General features: G+C 45.4%; 1 protein-coding gene across 6 annotated transcripts in view; it reads left to right on the top strand.

Moving 5' to 3' along the window:
• LOC116424060 (uncharacterized) overlaps window positions 1-15,760 on the top strand; it is a 203,627-nt gene that overhangs the window by 124,515 nt on the left and 63,352 nt on the right. For 5 of the 6 annotated variants that reach the window (XR_012999835.1, XM_076372740.1, XM_076372739.1 and 2 more), the window contains one exon: window positions 6,056-6,200. Coding sequence is in view for 5 of the 6 variants with exons in the window: in XM_076372740.1 (XP_076228855.1) it covers window positions 6,056-6,200 (145 nt within the window). In the remaining variant the exon portion in view is untranslated. Of the gene's footprint in view, window positions 1-4,605; window positions 4,755-6,055; window positions 6,201-15,760 lie in introns of all 6 variants that reach the window. The other variant, XM_076372741.1, reaches the window with a different exon arrangement.

Here is a 15,760-nt window from a genome sequence, read left to right as displayed (position 1 = left end):
GAATTTGGAGCGGACTGGAGGATCGAAGTGACTGAAAGACGCCTCGAAGGCAGAACTATGCGACTCGTTCTCGGCTGAAGGAAGAACTCGAAACCGACGTCGATGGCAAAACAAAGTTCGTCACGGTCGATCTGAAAAAACCGGATCCTCCGATCGGGAGTCGAGTGCGCGCCGATTTCAGACGAGCAGAATCTCCCGGAGCCTATCGAAATGAAACGCCGAGCGGCGTGCGTGCGACGGGATATTAAGAGGCCGCGCGACGTACCCTAAAACCCGCCTTATCTCTCGCGGTTGGGACGCCGATCTAGCCCCGGGATCCGTTGCCGATCCCTCTCACGAGATCCGCTCTCGGAGAGAGAGTTGGTAACAAGCCCGCGCGAGGGAGACGAGAAAGCGGGGAGGAGGCAGGGGGAGGAGAGACACGTCCGTTGCCCCCCCGCGCGTCCCCCTCCGCGTGCGCGAGCTTCCTTCGAAATCCGTTGGAAACGTGCCACTGGACCACGCCTGGTACGCCCAGCCTCCTGGCTAGCGAGAAACGCAAGAGAACTCGCGTCTCTCGCGCCTCTGCATCCTTAATGTTCGCCGCTCACGAATACTCGCTCGGCGGGAATCGAGGATCGGGCAGGGTGCGCTCGGCCGCGCGCCGTTCCCTCTTTTAAACGCCTATAATTCAGCCGGCCGGCGGATCCCGCGGATCGTATCGGCCTTGATAATTACACCGGCCGTTAATGCGGCGTTTATTTTCAAAGGGACGGGGATGCAACTTAGTACGCGTCCCGATAGCGGCGAGACGAGGAGGACGGGGCCGCGCTTCGATGTCCACGGACGAGGAGAAAATCGGACGACGCGGCACCGCGGTCGTATCGGTTCGTCACCGCGGGGAGAGAAACGCGCGCGATCGCGATCGCGGAATTTCCATCCGAGCGTATAAATACCTAGGCGACCGCGCGCGCGGCCTGTTATTACGATAAATCAGGGCCCGCGCGAGAGCCAGATCGTCCCGTTGATAATTGATATCGCCGTACGCGTCGCGGCTATTAAAATGTATCCTCCGCGGCGGTTCTCGCGGTCCCAGCGTCGCTCGATTAACGATATTTCACCTGGGCCCGATGCGCGACGCTCTCGAGGATGGATCGCGGCGACGTGACGGGGAGGAGGCGGGTATCCTCCCGGCTCTGCGCCGCTCCGCTCCTCTTCTCCTTTCGCCCTCCCCGGCCCGCCCCGCTTCGCCCCTGAAAAGTGTGTTACCGATCGAACTGAAATTCCGCGGGATCTGGGCGAGGCTGCTGCGAACTCCGTGTACGCATGCAGGCCGCGAAACTCATTGCACCGTGACAAACAGCTGGTCCCTCCGCGCGGCGCATCGGTATTAACCGGCGAGAAGTCGATGCCGGCCGTGGATCGATCGGAAGGCTTGCGGTCGGACGGCCGATCCTCTATTGCAAATCGTTTTCGATCACGGAATACGATAGCCGGGGTACCGTTCGCGTCGGAGACGAGGCCGTGGACGTCTAACGCGATCGCGGAGGAACAGATCGGATGATTATAGGAGGAATCGGTGGAACATGGGTGTACGTGACTCCGTTCTGAGAGGATAGGAGATTCTTGGGTTGGTAGCCTGTGCGCCCAAAAATGACAGGGCGTCACTGTCGCGTGGGAATCAAAAGGAGCCTCTCCGCAGGTAGTATCTGTCTAAATGTCGGCCTTGCACCTTGATTTACTTTCGTCGCTTTTATCGGACCGCTACGCGCCGCGGCCCACGCGGACCTGGCGATAACGTTCCCGCGCTGCAAGGAAAACGAACCACCTGGCCATCTTCCTGGAACATTCATCCTTTCTGGACGAAGTCCGAGTTTCGCAGGATTTCGTGGAACTCTTCGTCTCAAACGTGTTATTTGACGGTACAATAAAACGTTAGTTCGTACCTTTGCTTCGGCACTTTTCACCGTTGGGAACGGAGAATCATTGGATTCGTACAGCTTTTCCTTTGATAGCTATTGAAATCCTTTCGCTCGGTGTTGCGCGCCCAAAAATTAATTGCTAATCCTACGTTTATGTAACATTTTAGATATAACACAAATCCAAAGTAGAATTATATCAACGCACAGTAACATCCCGAACTCCTCGAGTTAACCCTTTGCACTCGACAGCTTTCCACTAGAAACATCCGACACTTTCCGATGAGACATAGACGATATTTGAGACGAACTAATGAGAAAACACATAAATTAAGAAACAAAGCTATTTTATTTCAATATTTCACATATCGATGCATTCTACGAAAGTTAATATAATATATAACACTAATTTTGTTGCATCAAATCAAACGGTGACTGAGAGTCGCCTCTCGAGTGCAAAGGGTCAACTTGTCAACCGAACCTCGTCTTGGACGCGCTCTCAAACAGCCTGTCTCAAAAACACGTGTTTCCGATGGATAATTGGTTCTAACGTAGTACGATAGCCTTCGGCGATTTACGGAATGATTAAACCCTAACGCAGACGTCTAGGGTCTAGATAGCCCGAAGTGGGCGCTAAAGTAAGGAACTCTAGAGTCCAGGTGTCAACTTGGAAAGGGAACTGAAGTGGGAAACTCCAGGGTCTAGGTGTCAACTTGAAGAGGGAGCTAAGAAACCCTAAGGTAAGCGTGAACTTGAAGAGGGAACTAAAGAAACTCTAGGGTGTCAACTTGAGGAGGGAACTAAACCAACAGCGACGAACACGCGAGCGGATTCAAGTGGCGAAGCGATTGAATTCGACGTAAAGGCGGCTCGCGGGAAAGAGGGAAAACCTCTCGGTGTCTCGCTTTCGCCCCCGTCGCGACACAGATTTCCCGCGGAGCGCGGGGGGCGCCGGCCAGCTAGAGGATAGTAAGTCTAAGAGTAATATAAATTTTAATGCCGGCCGGAGCGGCATTTATGAAAATGAGTCTCATTAATATCGCATGAGCAAGATAACGCGCAGTCGTGGCTCCGGCGTCGTTTCACTCTCCCCCTTCGTTTTTCAACCCCCTTTCTTTCCTCCCTCCTCTCTCTCGCTCACTCTCTCTCTTTCTCCCTGTTCCTCCCTGGCTTCTTTTTTTTCGTTGTCGCCCGCGTTGTTTGCGTTCAAAGCACAATTATGCGGCATTAGGTTTCCGCGGGAGAGGCGAACCTTGATTTGGGGCAACAGGTGCACACAATACGCATGCATAATGCACAGCCAGCACATGTAAACTGTCCTGCGCGACGCTCCGCACCCACACCAAATTGGCGTTATTAAATTTACATATCCGAGCGGAGCGCTCGCAAGCGAGCGCGCGCGCGCGCGCGTGCGAATTAAGCGATTCTTCCTTCCGTTTTCCCACTCCACCCGACATCGACCCTCGCCCTTTGCCCGCCCTCCTCGCGACGAGTGTCCCTTCCTTTCCCCGTGACCCGTATCGCGACACTCGACCGGCCGAAGGGCTGGGCTACTAATTAAACTATTCCCGTGATTTATGATCGCGATCGCACACGGGAAAAGAAACACCGCCGCGCGTCTCGAAACGACGCCCCATATTTCACGGAATTCCGCGCGAGCGCCGGACCCTTTCCGGCTACGAAGCTTCCCCCTTTTTTTCCCCGTCGCGCGATTTTCCCTTTTTTTCACCGTCCACCCGTTATATAATTCATTCAGGAACCGGCAGTTCCTCTCTGATTTTTCGTTGTGTAACGCGCGACGCCCTCTTCGGCGTGTACGCTTCTCGGAAGAGAATAACATGCTCGTTAATCAGTTAAACCTTTGAACTCTGTAGGCTCCAATATTGCACTAAGAATAATATTAGATATTTTAATGAATCTTAAAGAAATTACCCTAAAATTATTCGACTCGACGAATGACTCGACAAATTCAAAGAATTCTTTTTCCATAAGACTTTAACCCTTTGAACCCTTTGCTTCTGTTTATTAGTATCAATTATAATTTTCTTACTATATTCTTTGAGAAATAAATCAAAGTAAATTTATTCGAATAAATGTTATTTTCTGATATTTTTCTGTAATAACACAATATTTGTGATCTCATTAGATAAATACTCTTATTAATCCTTTGCACTCGAAAGTTTCTCAATGGAAATATTCAACATTTTCTGACGAGATATAGGTCACATTGTTTGAAACTAAGTTAACGATAATCCATAGATAAATGAAACAACAGAAGTGTTTTATCTAAATGTTTCACGTAGCAATGCAAACTTTAATTCGAAATATTAAATATTCAACTTCATAGTTCTGTTGTATCGAATCACCGAGAGTCGCCTCTCGAGTACAAAGGATTAAGTGTTCGACGATCATACACGTCATCGTAAATGATACTAACTCTTTCAGAGATGAATTCTTCATTTTTTCACATAAAATCTAATTCTTCTTTGTTTCGCTTCGATCTTTCATTACACAAGTACTCTCATTAATTTGTTCTCATACACACCCAACACTCCCGCTTTGCTAAATATCCACAAAATATCATCCAAACGTTTAATCCAACAACCCGATCTTCAAAATTAAAAGCAAAAATCTCACTATCCACGCGTAGCAAGTTAAATCGTTCCCTAAACTAAATTACTAGAGTTATGCATCTTCGAATCCCAAGTTCCCTGAAATTTCGAAGTCGCCCGGCGAACTGGGCGAGGAATGTTTCGAAAGGGAAATCCTCCTCCGAGGGATGTTTAGAATATCAGCGCTCCTCGAACTTCTTCGAGCTCGGGCCCCGAGGAGGAAGACACGGGGATGGTCCACGGGGTGAGTCGAAATTAATTTAACGCCACGAAAGTAATCCTGGCAGCCCGCCATCGCGCCGCAACTTTTTTCCCGATCCGCTTGACCGTGAGCCACTGCCAAAGCTTCCGATACTCGGCGTGCTCTTTCTGCTCGCGGCCGCTATCCGGTTCAAGGGGTCAAATTCTCCCCTCCGCGCGATCGCCGCTTTGAAATGTCCGGCGTCGGCGGCTCGCGCGTCCCTCGACGCCGTCGAATTAGTCATTCTTCGGTGAACCGAGGCTGAATTAGACGCGGCCGGCACTAAATATACGCGATCGGAAACGCGTCCAACAGGGGAACGATCACGGGCGATTTATTTACAGAGTAATTTCCTAGCGAGCGTGCGAGCGTGCGTGCGTCGCAATTATTCCGCGCCACGCGTAAATCGACTGGCGAACTTTCGCGATGAACGCGATCGTTTTTTACCCGACGCGATTTCTGTCTGATGGAAATTGGAAAGACGATCGGAAAGCACTCTGGATTTTTAAGAGTGTTTATAACTGGAACTACCGTACCAGTGAAATGACTGGTTTTTCTGTTTTGCTATTAACCCTTAACTTGAGAGGTAACTCTCACTTGATTTCACACAGTAAAACTATGAAATTGATGTTTAATATTATATTTCCTATAATGCATCGTTTTGAGAAATATTCGAATAGAATAGCTTAGTTCCTCACTGTACGCATGATTTCTCATCGACTTTGTTTCGTAAAATATCGATTTCGTGTCATCAGAGAATGTTAAAGTATTTCTAGTGAAAAACTTCTGAGTGCAAAGGGTTATCTTCGAAGCGTTGAATATTCACTTGAATATGATGAATGTCTGAAGAAACCTGAAATAATCTATTGTTACATATTCATAGCCATTAAATTTCAATCGTATCAAATGCTTAGTAGTTCTAGTGTTAAGTTAGTTGTAGGTGTTTATAATATATTCTTTGAAAGTTTATAGTAATTAGGAATATGAGAGAACTTTTAATCCTTTGCACTCGGAAGCTTTCCACTAGAAATATTCGACACTTTCCTAAACGGCATTATTTGGAAACTAATGAGAAATACGTAAATTAAGAAACGAAGGTATTTTATATAAATATTTTACATATTGATGTGATGAAACATAATATTATATATAACATTTTGTAGTTTTGTTATATCGAATGGTGATTGAGTCACCTTTCGAGTGCAAAGGGTTAACATTGTTTCAACCTCGCTACATATGTACGCTCGCACTGTGGTTCTTAACAAGCACTTCTATTCACTGGAAAATTCTACGTTCGGTTTCAGGCTACGAAGGACACATTTCCGGACACTTCGAAAGTGATACTCGAAATCGATGGACCGTATTTGCTCGAGGGATCCCGAAGACCGGGTCTACCCGCAGGACAAGGGTGTCTATTCTTCGCATCGCGTGTTCTCCGGCTTCGACAAGGTAGGCAGTTTTCCAGTAGAAACACACAGAGCGTCTAATCTAACTCAAACAACGGAATACCGCTCCCTTCGTCAAACACAAATTCCAAAAAACCTTTCACTCGTTATAACACCAAATTCTCGATTCCTCGAACACGAACGTGAAATCTTCCCTGTGTTCCGTTGTTGACTCTCCAAAATCTTATACAGAATAGTCTAAAAAATCTTCATTTTCCAAAACCACATTCAAAATTTATGTATTGAAAACTCACACCAGAAGAAGTCGAAAATTCCCGATTATTATTACTATAAATGACACATAAATTACAAAACCAAATTCTCGATTCCTCGAACACAAACAAAATCTTCCTCCGTCCATCATTGACTCTCCAAAATCACCCATACAACACTAAAATTCCTCCATCCTCCAAAAACGCGTCATCTAAAATCCATATATTCCAAACTCAAATCGGCAGAGTATAATCCAAAGTCGAAAATTCCCGATCATTATCACTATAAATTACATAAATTACAAAACCAAATTCTCGAACCCTCAAACACAAACAAAATCATCCATACAACACTACAAGATCTCCACCCTCCAAAAACACATCCAAAATCCACACATTCCAATCTCCAACCAGCAGAGTATAATCCAAAATCGAAAATTCCCAATAATCATTCCTCTAAATGACACATAAATTACAAAACCAAATTCTCGAACCCTCAAACACAAAATCTTCCTCCATCCACCATTGTCTCCAAAATCACCCATACAACCCTAAAAAACCTCCATCCTCCAAAACCGCGTCATCCAAAACCCACAAATTCCAAACTCAATCCCGAACACCGTGATTCACATAGAAATTCGAAAATTCGGAAAGAAAGGGTAGCAGGAAAAACGGGGAAGCCCCGAATCTCCGATAATCGCGACGGTGACGAGCGTTCCCGCGCTCGTCATCGAATTTCCATGCGGCTAATAACTCTTTGTGTCCCGTGAGCGGGCAGACGGGACCCAATGACTTTTTGTTCGCCGGTTCGTCGAGGGGCGGGGGCGGCGCAGAGGGGGTTGGGTGATCCCGACCCGGTTTCGACCGGCCGGTCGGTCTGTCGGTCGGTCGGTCGGTCGGTCGGTCGGTCGGTCGGTGCCGGTTACAAATATTGGTCAGTTTCATCAGCTGGCTGCCGGGCCGGCGGGCTGGGTGGGGATTGATTTTCAAACAAACGTGGACCTCGGGATCAGTACCAAAATGAATGACGCGCAACAGGTTAGCCGCGATACTTGTACACGCTCCGCCGTCGTCTACGGCGGCGGTGGCGGCGGCGGCGGTATCACGTGTTATTTGCATTTATGTATTCGAGCATGCGTTCCCTTTGCGCGGCGAGTTTCCTACGAACGCTTTCTCTTGTTCGCCGGGGCCCTCCACGCCGGATTATCAGGCAGATTAATTGGCCGGCGAGTTTCCCGCGGACACGCTTTTACTTTAACGCGCGTTAACCCTGGATCGGCGGGCCGCAGTCAATGGGGGACTCGTTCGAGAGAGAGGTAAGTAGATACGAGTGTTTCGGTGCGAGGGGCTACCGGCGTGGGGTGGAGTGTTGTTGGAATGATTGATGATTGACGGTTGCGTTTTTGATGGCGCGGGCATCGGTGATTTCCGATTGATTGGCTATTCATTCTTTTCGAGGGGGGAGAAGTATGGGAACGAGCGGATCGAAGGGAAATAGAGTAGAACGAATGTGGAGATTAGTAAAGTGACGCGAAGTTGTGTGAAGTAGAGTATAGGGAAATAGAGTAAATTAGAATAGAGCGAAGAGGACGCGAGAGGAATGATAGAATATTAATCCGTTGGCGTACTGTTTACTTTCGTTATTGAGAATTTGGAAATGCAACAGAATTGTCTATTCTAAGTGGAAATTTTATTTGAAGATAATACAATGATAATAGCAAAATAGTTTGCTTCGATCCGTGGGTAGTGAATAAATCGATTGTTGTTAAATTAGTCTAGAAATCTTCATCAGTCTCACTCGTCATTGTGCGGCAAGGAATTAATCGACGATTATCCCCGGTATTTCCTCGCGAAGGGCTCCGTCAAATCGTCGTCGAACGGAAGCGACGCGTTTCCAGCCGTAGAAACCGGAGGAGCCTCGACTTTCACGGACGCGTTCGGATACGAAGTTTCGCGGTTCGCCCGTGGATTCCGGCGCGGTAGGTAGAAAAACATAAACAGTCGGAACGCCGAAAGATTGATCGATTGATTCGGCTCAGGAGCGTCGACCGGACAGATCATTGGCCCATTTCTCCGTATACTTTCACCCGGCTTCGTTTTGCATTTTACCGAGCGCATTCTAAACTGTTCCCGGAACGATGTTATCGTTCCTACGTCTTCTCGGCTCCGCGCACGATACTCGCTTTCCGATAGCGATCTTTCGTAAAAGCTAAATTAACTCGGCAGAACCGGGCAAGCGTGCGATTAAACTGTAAAAGAAAACCTTCGACTCGAAAAATCGCAAATCGAAATTCGTAGAATCATCGAGAAAAAAGAAGCTTCGTTAATCTTCATGATCATCACACTACTCGCGTCTTCGATTAACTTTTGCACTCGAGAGGTGACTCACGATTCGATATAAGAAAACTATGAAGTTGAATGTTTAATAGTTTAGATGAAACTTCGCGTTGCTGCGTGGAATAGTTCAATGAAACACCTCCGTTGCTTAACCCTTTGCACTCCAGGCACCTCTAAATCACCAAATGATTCGACACAGCAAAACTTTGATATAATGCATGTACGAAATATTGAAAGAAAAATAAATCTAAAAATAGATCTAAGAAAATGTCATCTCTGTCTTATTAGAAAATATTGAATATTTCCGGTGGAAAACTTCTGGAGTGCTAAGGGTTGATCTATCTATGAATTATCGTTAAATTAGTTTCGAACGATATCACCTATATCTCATCAGAAAACGTTGAATGCAAAGTGTTAACACTAAAACTACCAAAGGGGTCAAATGACCGATGCCTGATGTCTCCTTTTCGCAATCATTAGAAAGGTAACAAATGTTTCTGAGAAATTATTAAAGAAATTCATTCAGCACTACGCAAATTGAATTGTAAATCAATTAAAGCCCGAACCGATGCGCTCTTGGAGTTTCTATAGAGAAATATTCAAAAGTCGAAGTGCTCGGTAGTTTCAGTGTTAATCAGCAAATCAGAAACAACCACAGACCCCTGACATTCTCGTAATCTAATTAGATCTCCCAATAATCCGTCGACGCGCAAGACTCGGCCGACCGAAATCCAGACAGACTCTCGATGCAAACAAGCTGCCCGCGAAGCGTGGACACGTCGAAACGTCGGGACGCGCGCGATCCGGCGATCGACACGTTGTTATCAATTTCTACGGCTGCCGACGGGCGCAAGAAAGCGTTTCCGTGCTTCGAGAGATGGCACCGATAAATCGGGCCGTCGGCGAGCAAAAAACGCCGAAGGAAGACGGGAGGGGAGCGGATAGAAACAGGACGAACGGCGAAATAAAAGGAGATAAAGCTGCAAGGAAACGCCGCGGCGGCGAGGGGGGAAAGGAGGCATCGTAGGGAGGGAGGGAGGAGGAAAAGGGGAGGAGCGGTCGCGATTTCGCCGAGCCCGCGAAGCATCCCGTGCGCGCATTTTAATTGTTTTCTGCCGCGGAGAACGCGCGCGGATAGAAAGTCCGTTGCTTCGCTTTGAAGCCCCGGCTTCGATGCCGGAGAGTTGCCCTCGAGGAGTCCGCCTTGATTTAAATGCGTACGAGGACTTTGGTGGCGCTGCGCCCGTGCACTTGTATGCGTGCTACTAGAATAGCAATGGTGAGTTATTTTCAGGTGACACTTCGGAGAGGATCCGTGCGAGTAGTGTCACTCATAGCGGCTCGCCGCGAGAGGCTCGGGGCTTTTTACATCCGTTCTAAACACCGACGGCGCGTTTCTTCGCGCTGTTCGGCTCCACTATGCATTCGCTGCGTGACGCGGAATCGCGCGGTTCGAATTTTAACGCGTTGAACGCCGGGTAAATTTCGTAGAGCGAGATACAGAAAATGAAGGGAATGTAATGTTAACCTCTTGTCCTATGACGAGTGACTCGTCGTGAAGATTTTCAACATAATCCAACGGATATATATATATATCTCGAATTATGTCTCAAACGTTAAATTAGTATAGAAATCTTCATCGCGAGTCTCACTGGTTGTCGTAGGACAAGGGGTTAATATTATATTTTCATTTTCTGTATTTCGCTATAGATATATATATATTGCTCAGTTCATACGAGTTAAACATTATTCCTCTAATCAATTGTTACACTTAAAAGGAAATATAGGCATGACATATGCTTGGAATTTTTCGCTTTTTCTAATAAATTATTCATCAGAAAGCAGCCGTATCGATCAGAGTTGAGAAAGATATCATAGGGCAAGGGGTTAACCCTCTATAAGCCGAATTTTTCTTTATGATTATAACAAAATCTACGCGGTACAACATTAATAAATATGAATGCGAATAAACAATGTATTCTATACGAATGTATTTCGTAACTTTCGAGTTACAATGACAAACTTTCACGCCTGAGCGTATAAAAGTTGGAGTTAAGCGGTTGCCCCATTTTATTCACCGGTTCGAGTGCAAAATGAAATAAATCAACAAGATGCCAATGTTACTCGGACCCGCAGAGTGTTAACACGTTGAATGCTGATTAAAGTTCAGGTAGTAAAATCGCGAGCGTCGGTGATTATATCGATACATTTTTAACACTAGAACTACCGTACCAGTCGGCATATTTATAGGAAAAAGGAGCATCCACCGAGCGGCCAATCAGTGCGACTTGGACACGCATACCGATCGGCCGGCCGTGGTAGAGGCTCCTTTTGTTTCCCACGCGACAGCGACGGTGTGTCCTACTGTCATTTTTGGGCGCGTAACACCGAGCGAAAGGATTTCAATAGTTATCAAAGGAAAAGATGTACGAATCCAACGATTCTCCGTTTCCAACGGTGAAAAGTGCCGAAGCAAAGGTGCGAACTAACGTTTTATTGTACCGTCGAATAACACGTTTGAGACGAGGAGTTCCACGAAATCCTGCGAAACTCGGACTTCGTCCGGAAAGGATGAATGTTCCAGGAAGATGGCCAGGTGGTTCGTTTTCCTTGCTTATCGTCAGGTCCGCGTGGGCCGCGGCGCGTAGCGGTCCGATAAAAACGACGAAAGTAAATCAAGGTGCAAGGCCGACGGTATTTACACAGATACACGCGTCGCGCGAAAGAGAACGGGACGCGTTACGCGTTACGCGTCGCGCGTCGTCGCCGTTGACTCACGCTGCAAACCCTAAAAATACCTGGCGAACGAGCCGGTGCCAACCTCCGCGCTAACCGGCGAACGAAAACAGAAAATCTCGCCTTCAGCTTCGAAAACATTAATCGTAATCTTCTCGTGATCGGCACGCCGTCGACTCGAGATCGATCGATCGCTGTCGTGTCGGCTTTCGAACGTGTCAGTTACAGTTGAAATGTGAAATTAATTTTTTTTTATTGCGTTGTTCCTAGGAAACCACGTGTTTTTTTATAGAAATTATCACTGAATTATTACTGAGTGATGTTTCAAACATTTGAGTTACAGTTGAAATGTGAAATGAATTTTTTGGAACGTTCACTAGGTTCATCGACGTCTATTCTGTATTTTATTGTATTGTCCCTAGGAATCTACGGGTTCTTTATAGAAATTATTACTAAACTATTACTGAATAATGTTTTAAACATTTGATATCCAGTTGAAATGTGAACTGAATTTTTTTTATTGCATAGTTCCTAGGAAACCACGTGTTTTTCTATAGAAATTATCACTGAGCTATTACTGAGTGATGTTTCAAACATTTGAGTTACAGTTGAAATGTGAAATGAAGTTTTTGAAACGTTAATGCTAGGTTTATGGACGTCTATTCTATATTTTATTGTATTGTTCCTACGAATCTACGAGTTTTTCTATAGAAATTATTTCTGAGCTATTACTGAGTGATGTTTCAAACATTTGAGTTACAGTTGAAATGTGAAATGAATTTTTTGGAACGTTAACTAGGTTCATGGATGTTTATTTTGTATTTTATTGTATTGTTCCTAGGAATCTACGTGTTTCTCCATATAAATTATTACTGAACTATTACTGAGTGATATTTTAAACATCAGATTTGCTTGGAATGAGCACAACGTGTTAATCCGTCTCGAATGAGTTAATTCTTATGTCGTAGAAAATTGTCTCAAACGTCTGTTTGTCAAAGATTTTTCCATTGAGTTGAGTCGCGGGAACGAAGAAGCCATGGGGAAACAGTGTAATACCGAAATGTCGATAAACGCAGACATTTTGGTTGGCAAGATGAAAGTTAAAGGGGATCGCCGGGAGGATTTCCTCGGAACTCGCGCGAAATTCCTCTCCGGTCGGCGAACAATTCGCCCGGAAAATCCGAAAACTCGGGTTACGTCTCCGCGCGCGCGTAATCGATGAAATTTTCACGCGCGCTAACCGCCGGCGCGTTATGGTAATCGAAACGCTCGCGAGCCACACTTCTGGGAGAGGAAGCATAATTAATAATCCAGCCCACGGAGCCGTCGAGAGCAATTGTATCCTTTGTGCCCGCCGGTATTTGCTCGGCCGGTTCACCGTTTGATGAAATTACCGTTTCGCTCCTCGACAAGAGGGAACTTCTCGCACCGCTCGTGGGGAGATTATTAAGAGATCTCGGCTTGAATCGATTTCGTTCGCGGTTTACCTTCCTTTCGATTTTTCTGCCGTTCGAGCTGTGTGCCGCCGAAACGATTTCTGGTGGATCTACAAAATCCTGGGAGTTGTTGAAACGATTTTGACATTTCTTTACAGTCTTTATCATTTCTTTGTACTCTTTAGTATTCCACAATCTTTGCCGTTTCTACGCTATCTTTACCATTGCTTTGTAATCTTTATTATTTGTTTGCAATCTTTGCGATTTGTTCGCGAGCTTGGCCATTTCTGCGCAATCTTTACCATTGCTTTGCAATCTCTATCACTGCTGTACAATCTTTGCCATTTCTTTGCAAGCTTTGCCACTTTTGCGCTATCGTTACCATTGCTTTGTAATCTCTATCATTGCTGTACAATCTTTGCCATTTCTTTGCAAGCTGTGCCACTTCTGCGCTATCGTTACCATTGCTTTGTAATCTCTATCATTGCTGTACAATCTTTGAGATTTCTTCGCAAGCTTGGTCATTTCTGTACAATCTTTACTATTATTTCGTAATCTTTATTATTTCTTTGCAATCTTCGCCATTTCTTCGCAAGCTTAGCCATTTCTGTACAATCTTTACCACTGCTTCGTAATCTTTATAATTGCTGTACAATCTTTGCCACTTCTTTTCAAATCTTTGCCATTTCTGTACAATCTTTACCATTGCTTCGCGTAATCTCTATCATTTCTTTGCAATCTTTTCCATTTCTTTGCAATCTTTACCATTACTTCGTAATCTTCATCATTTCTTCGCAATCCTCATAATCAAAATGATTGTGTTACACCCATAACAGCTAAAGACATCTCAGTCATCTAGACCTCTTTCCAAAGATCCAATAAAATCTCGCTAGGCCTGTATTACAGGTATTCTAATAAATTAATAAATGAAATCAAAATCTTCGTAGACCACTCGCAAGAAACGATAGATATCACATGTTTACTGCGTCCCGGCTTCGACAAGCGAGAAGTATCCAAGGAGACTGTCTATGGAATCCAACTCGTTGCAGCTGGAAAGAAGTTGGCGTGGCGGAAAAGCGGACGGAAACGTTCACCGACGTCTGTCGGGATGACGACCGTAATTACCGATAACTGATCCCCTAAAGTCGGCCGCGATAATTTCTGACCAAGTCTTTCCGCGTTTTCGCCGTAAACGGTGGAAACACGGAACCGTGGAAACGTAACGAACGCAGAACACGATACTTTAGTATCCTTACAGAATCGTTATAAAACGCAAACATGTCAATTATTATTCAGCAATCATCTCGAAACCAACCTGGTAATCACAAAAGTGATAACCAACAAAATACTTCTATGTCAATTATTAACCCTTTGCACTCTGTAGGCTCCAATATTGCCAGTTATAATATTAAATATTTTAACGAATCAGAGAAACTACCCTAAAATTATTCGACTCGACGAATGACTCCACAAATTCAAAGAACTTTTATCATAGTAAGACCTTAACCTTTTGAACTCTGTAGGCTCCAATATTGCACCAAAGAATTGAATGAATCAAAGAAACTACCCTAAAGTTATTAAATTTTCCAAAAATCCAAATTTTGTACTAAGGAAACTACAATGTTATAGCATTTGTAATTTTTACTAGAGACACCATAAAAATTACTTGCTAATAAATTACAAAACCATCTGCAGTGCGAAGGGTTAAGAAGATATACACTTAAAGAAACGAATAATAAAATTGAAAACGCAAGTTGGATAAAAACCAATTAAACTCCCAATAGTCCTTTAACGTTCCTACAGGAAAATTCAAAAATCCAATGTATCTAATCAGTGTGATCCTGGAGGGGTTGCCGATTGCAACCCCCGGGTGACCCACGCGAGGGTCCCGAGCTTTCTTATCACTGACCATAGCAAGTGATAAAACCAAGGATCGCCTCGACTTCCGGCGAACAGATGTAAGGTAAAAGTTACAGTAAATCCACAAAACTGGCAGAACGTGCCGAAGCAACTACAACTGAATTATCGAAGTAACGGTTTGGGCTTTTATTTCTATGGCAAAAATACTCAGGACTCTAACGTGCCCTGAAGGTGTCGTCGATAGTCCTCTCAACCCCTTGGCCTATGACTTCTTTCCTGATCGACACGGCTCCTTCGTCATTAACAAATCATTGGAAAAAGAGAAAAATCCTAAGCATATGTTATGCCTATATTTCCTAAGTATCATAATTAATTACAGAGGAATAATATTTGCTTTGAATTCGAATGAACTAAGCAATATATATATATTCGTTGAATCATGCTGAAAATCTTCACCACGAGTCTCACTCGTTGTTGTAGGGCAAGGGGTTAAAGCGATTTCGCGACGCGACACCGTTCGGAAGCGTCCTCCCGAGGGACACCGCGCGGATAGATCGTTCCTCGAAATCACGTCGCAGTGAATGACGCGGCGGCGGAGGCGGCCGGTTCGATTAGTATCTTAATTGTAACTTTAATTGTGTTCCTCGTTTAACGACGAAGTTATCCAATCACTTTCCTGGCCGTCGATGGCGCGGCTCGCCGGCCGGCTAAATAGTTTCATGAAAGTGCTGCGAGCTGGAAGTTATATCGACTCGGGCTGAACTTTCGTTCCCCCGGCCGCGGCGCCGCGCAATCGTCGTACATCCGCTAACGCTCGCCGCTGCCCGCCGATTAGCATTCGCGAGTGGCCGCCTTTCTTTCTTTTTTCCTCTTTCTCTCTCGCTTGCTCTTTCTACGCGAGATTTACTTCATTAGCGTGTCCCGCGGACGACGACGACGACGACGACGACGACGTCGTCGCGGTATCATCGAGCGAACGAACG

This window comes from Nomia melanderi, chromosome 12 (genome assembly GCF_051020985.1).
Source record: "Nomia melanderi isolate GNS246 chromosome 12, iyNomMela1, whole genome shotgun sequence".
Taxonomy (NCBI): Eukaryota; Metazoa; Arthropoda; class Insecta; order Hymenoptera; family Halictidae; genus Nomia; species Nomia melanderi.
Note: the sequence above shows the minus strand (reverse complement) of the source record. Positions and strands in the feature narration are given on the sequence as shown.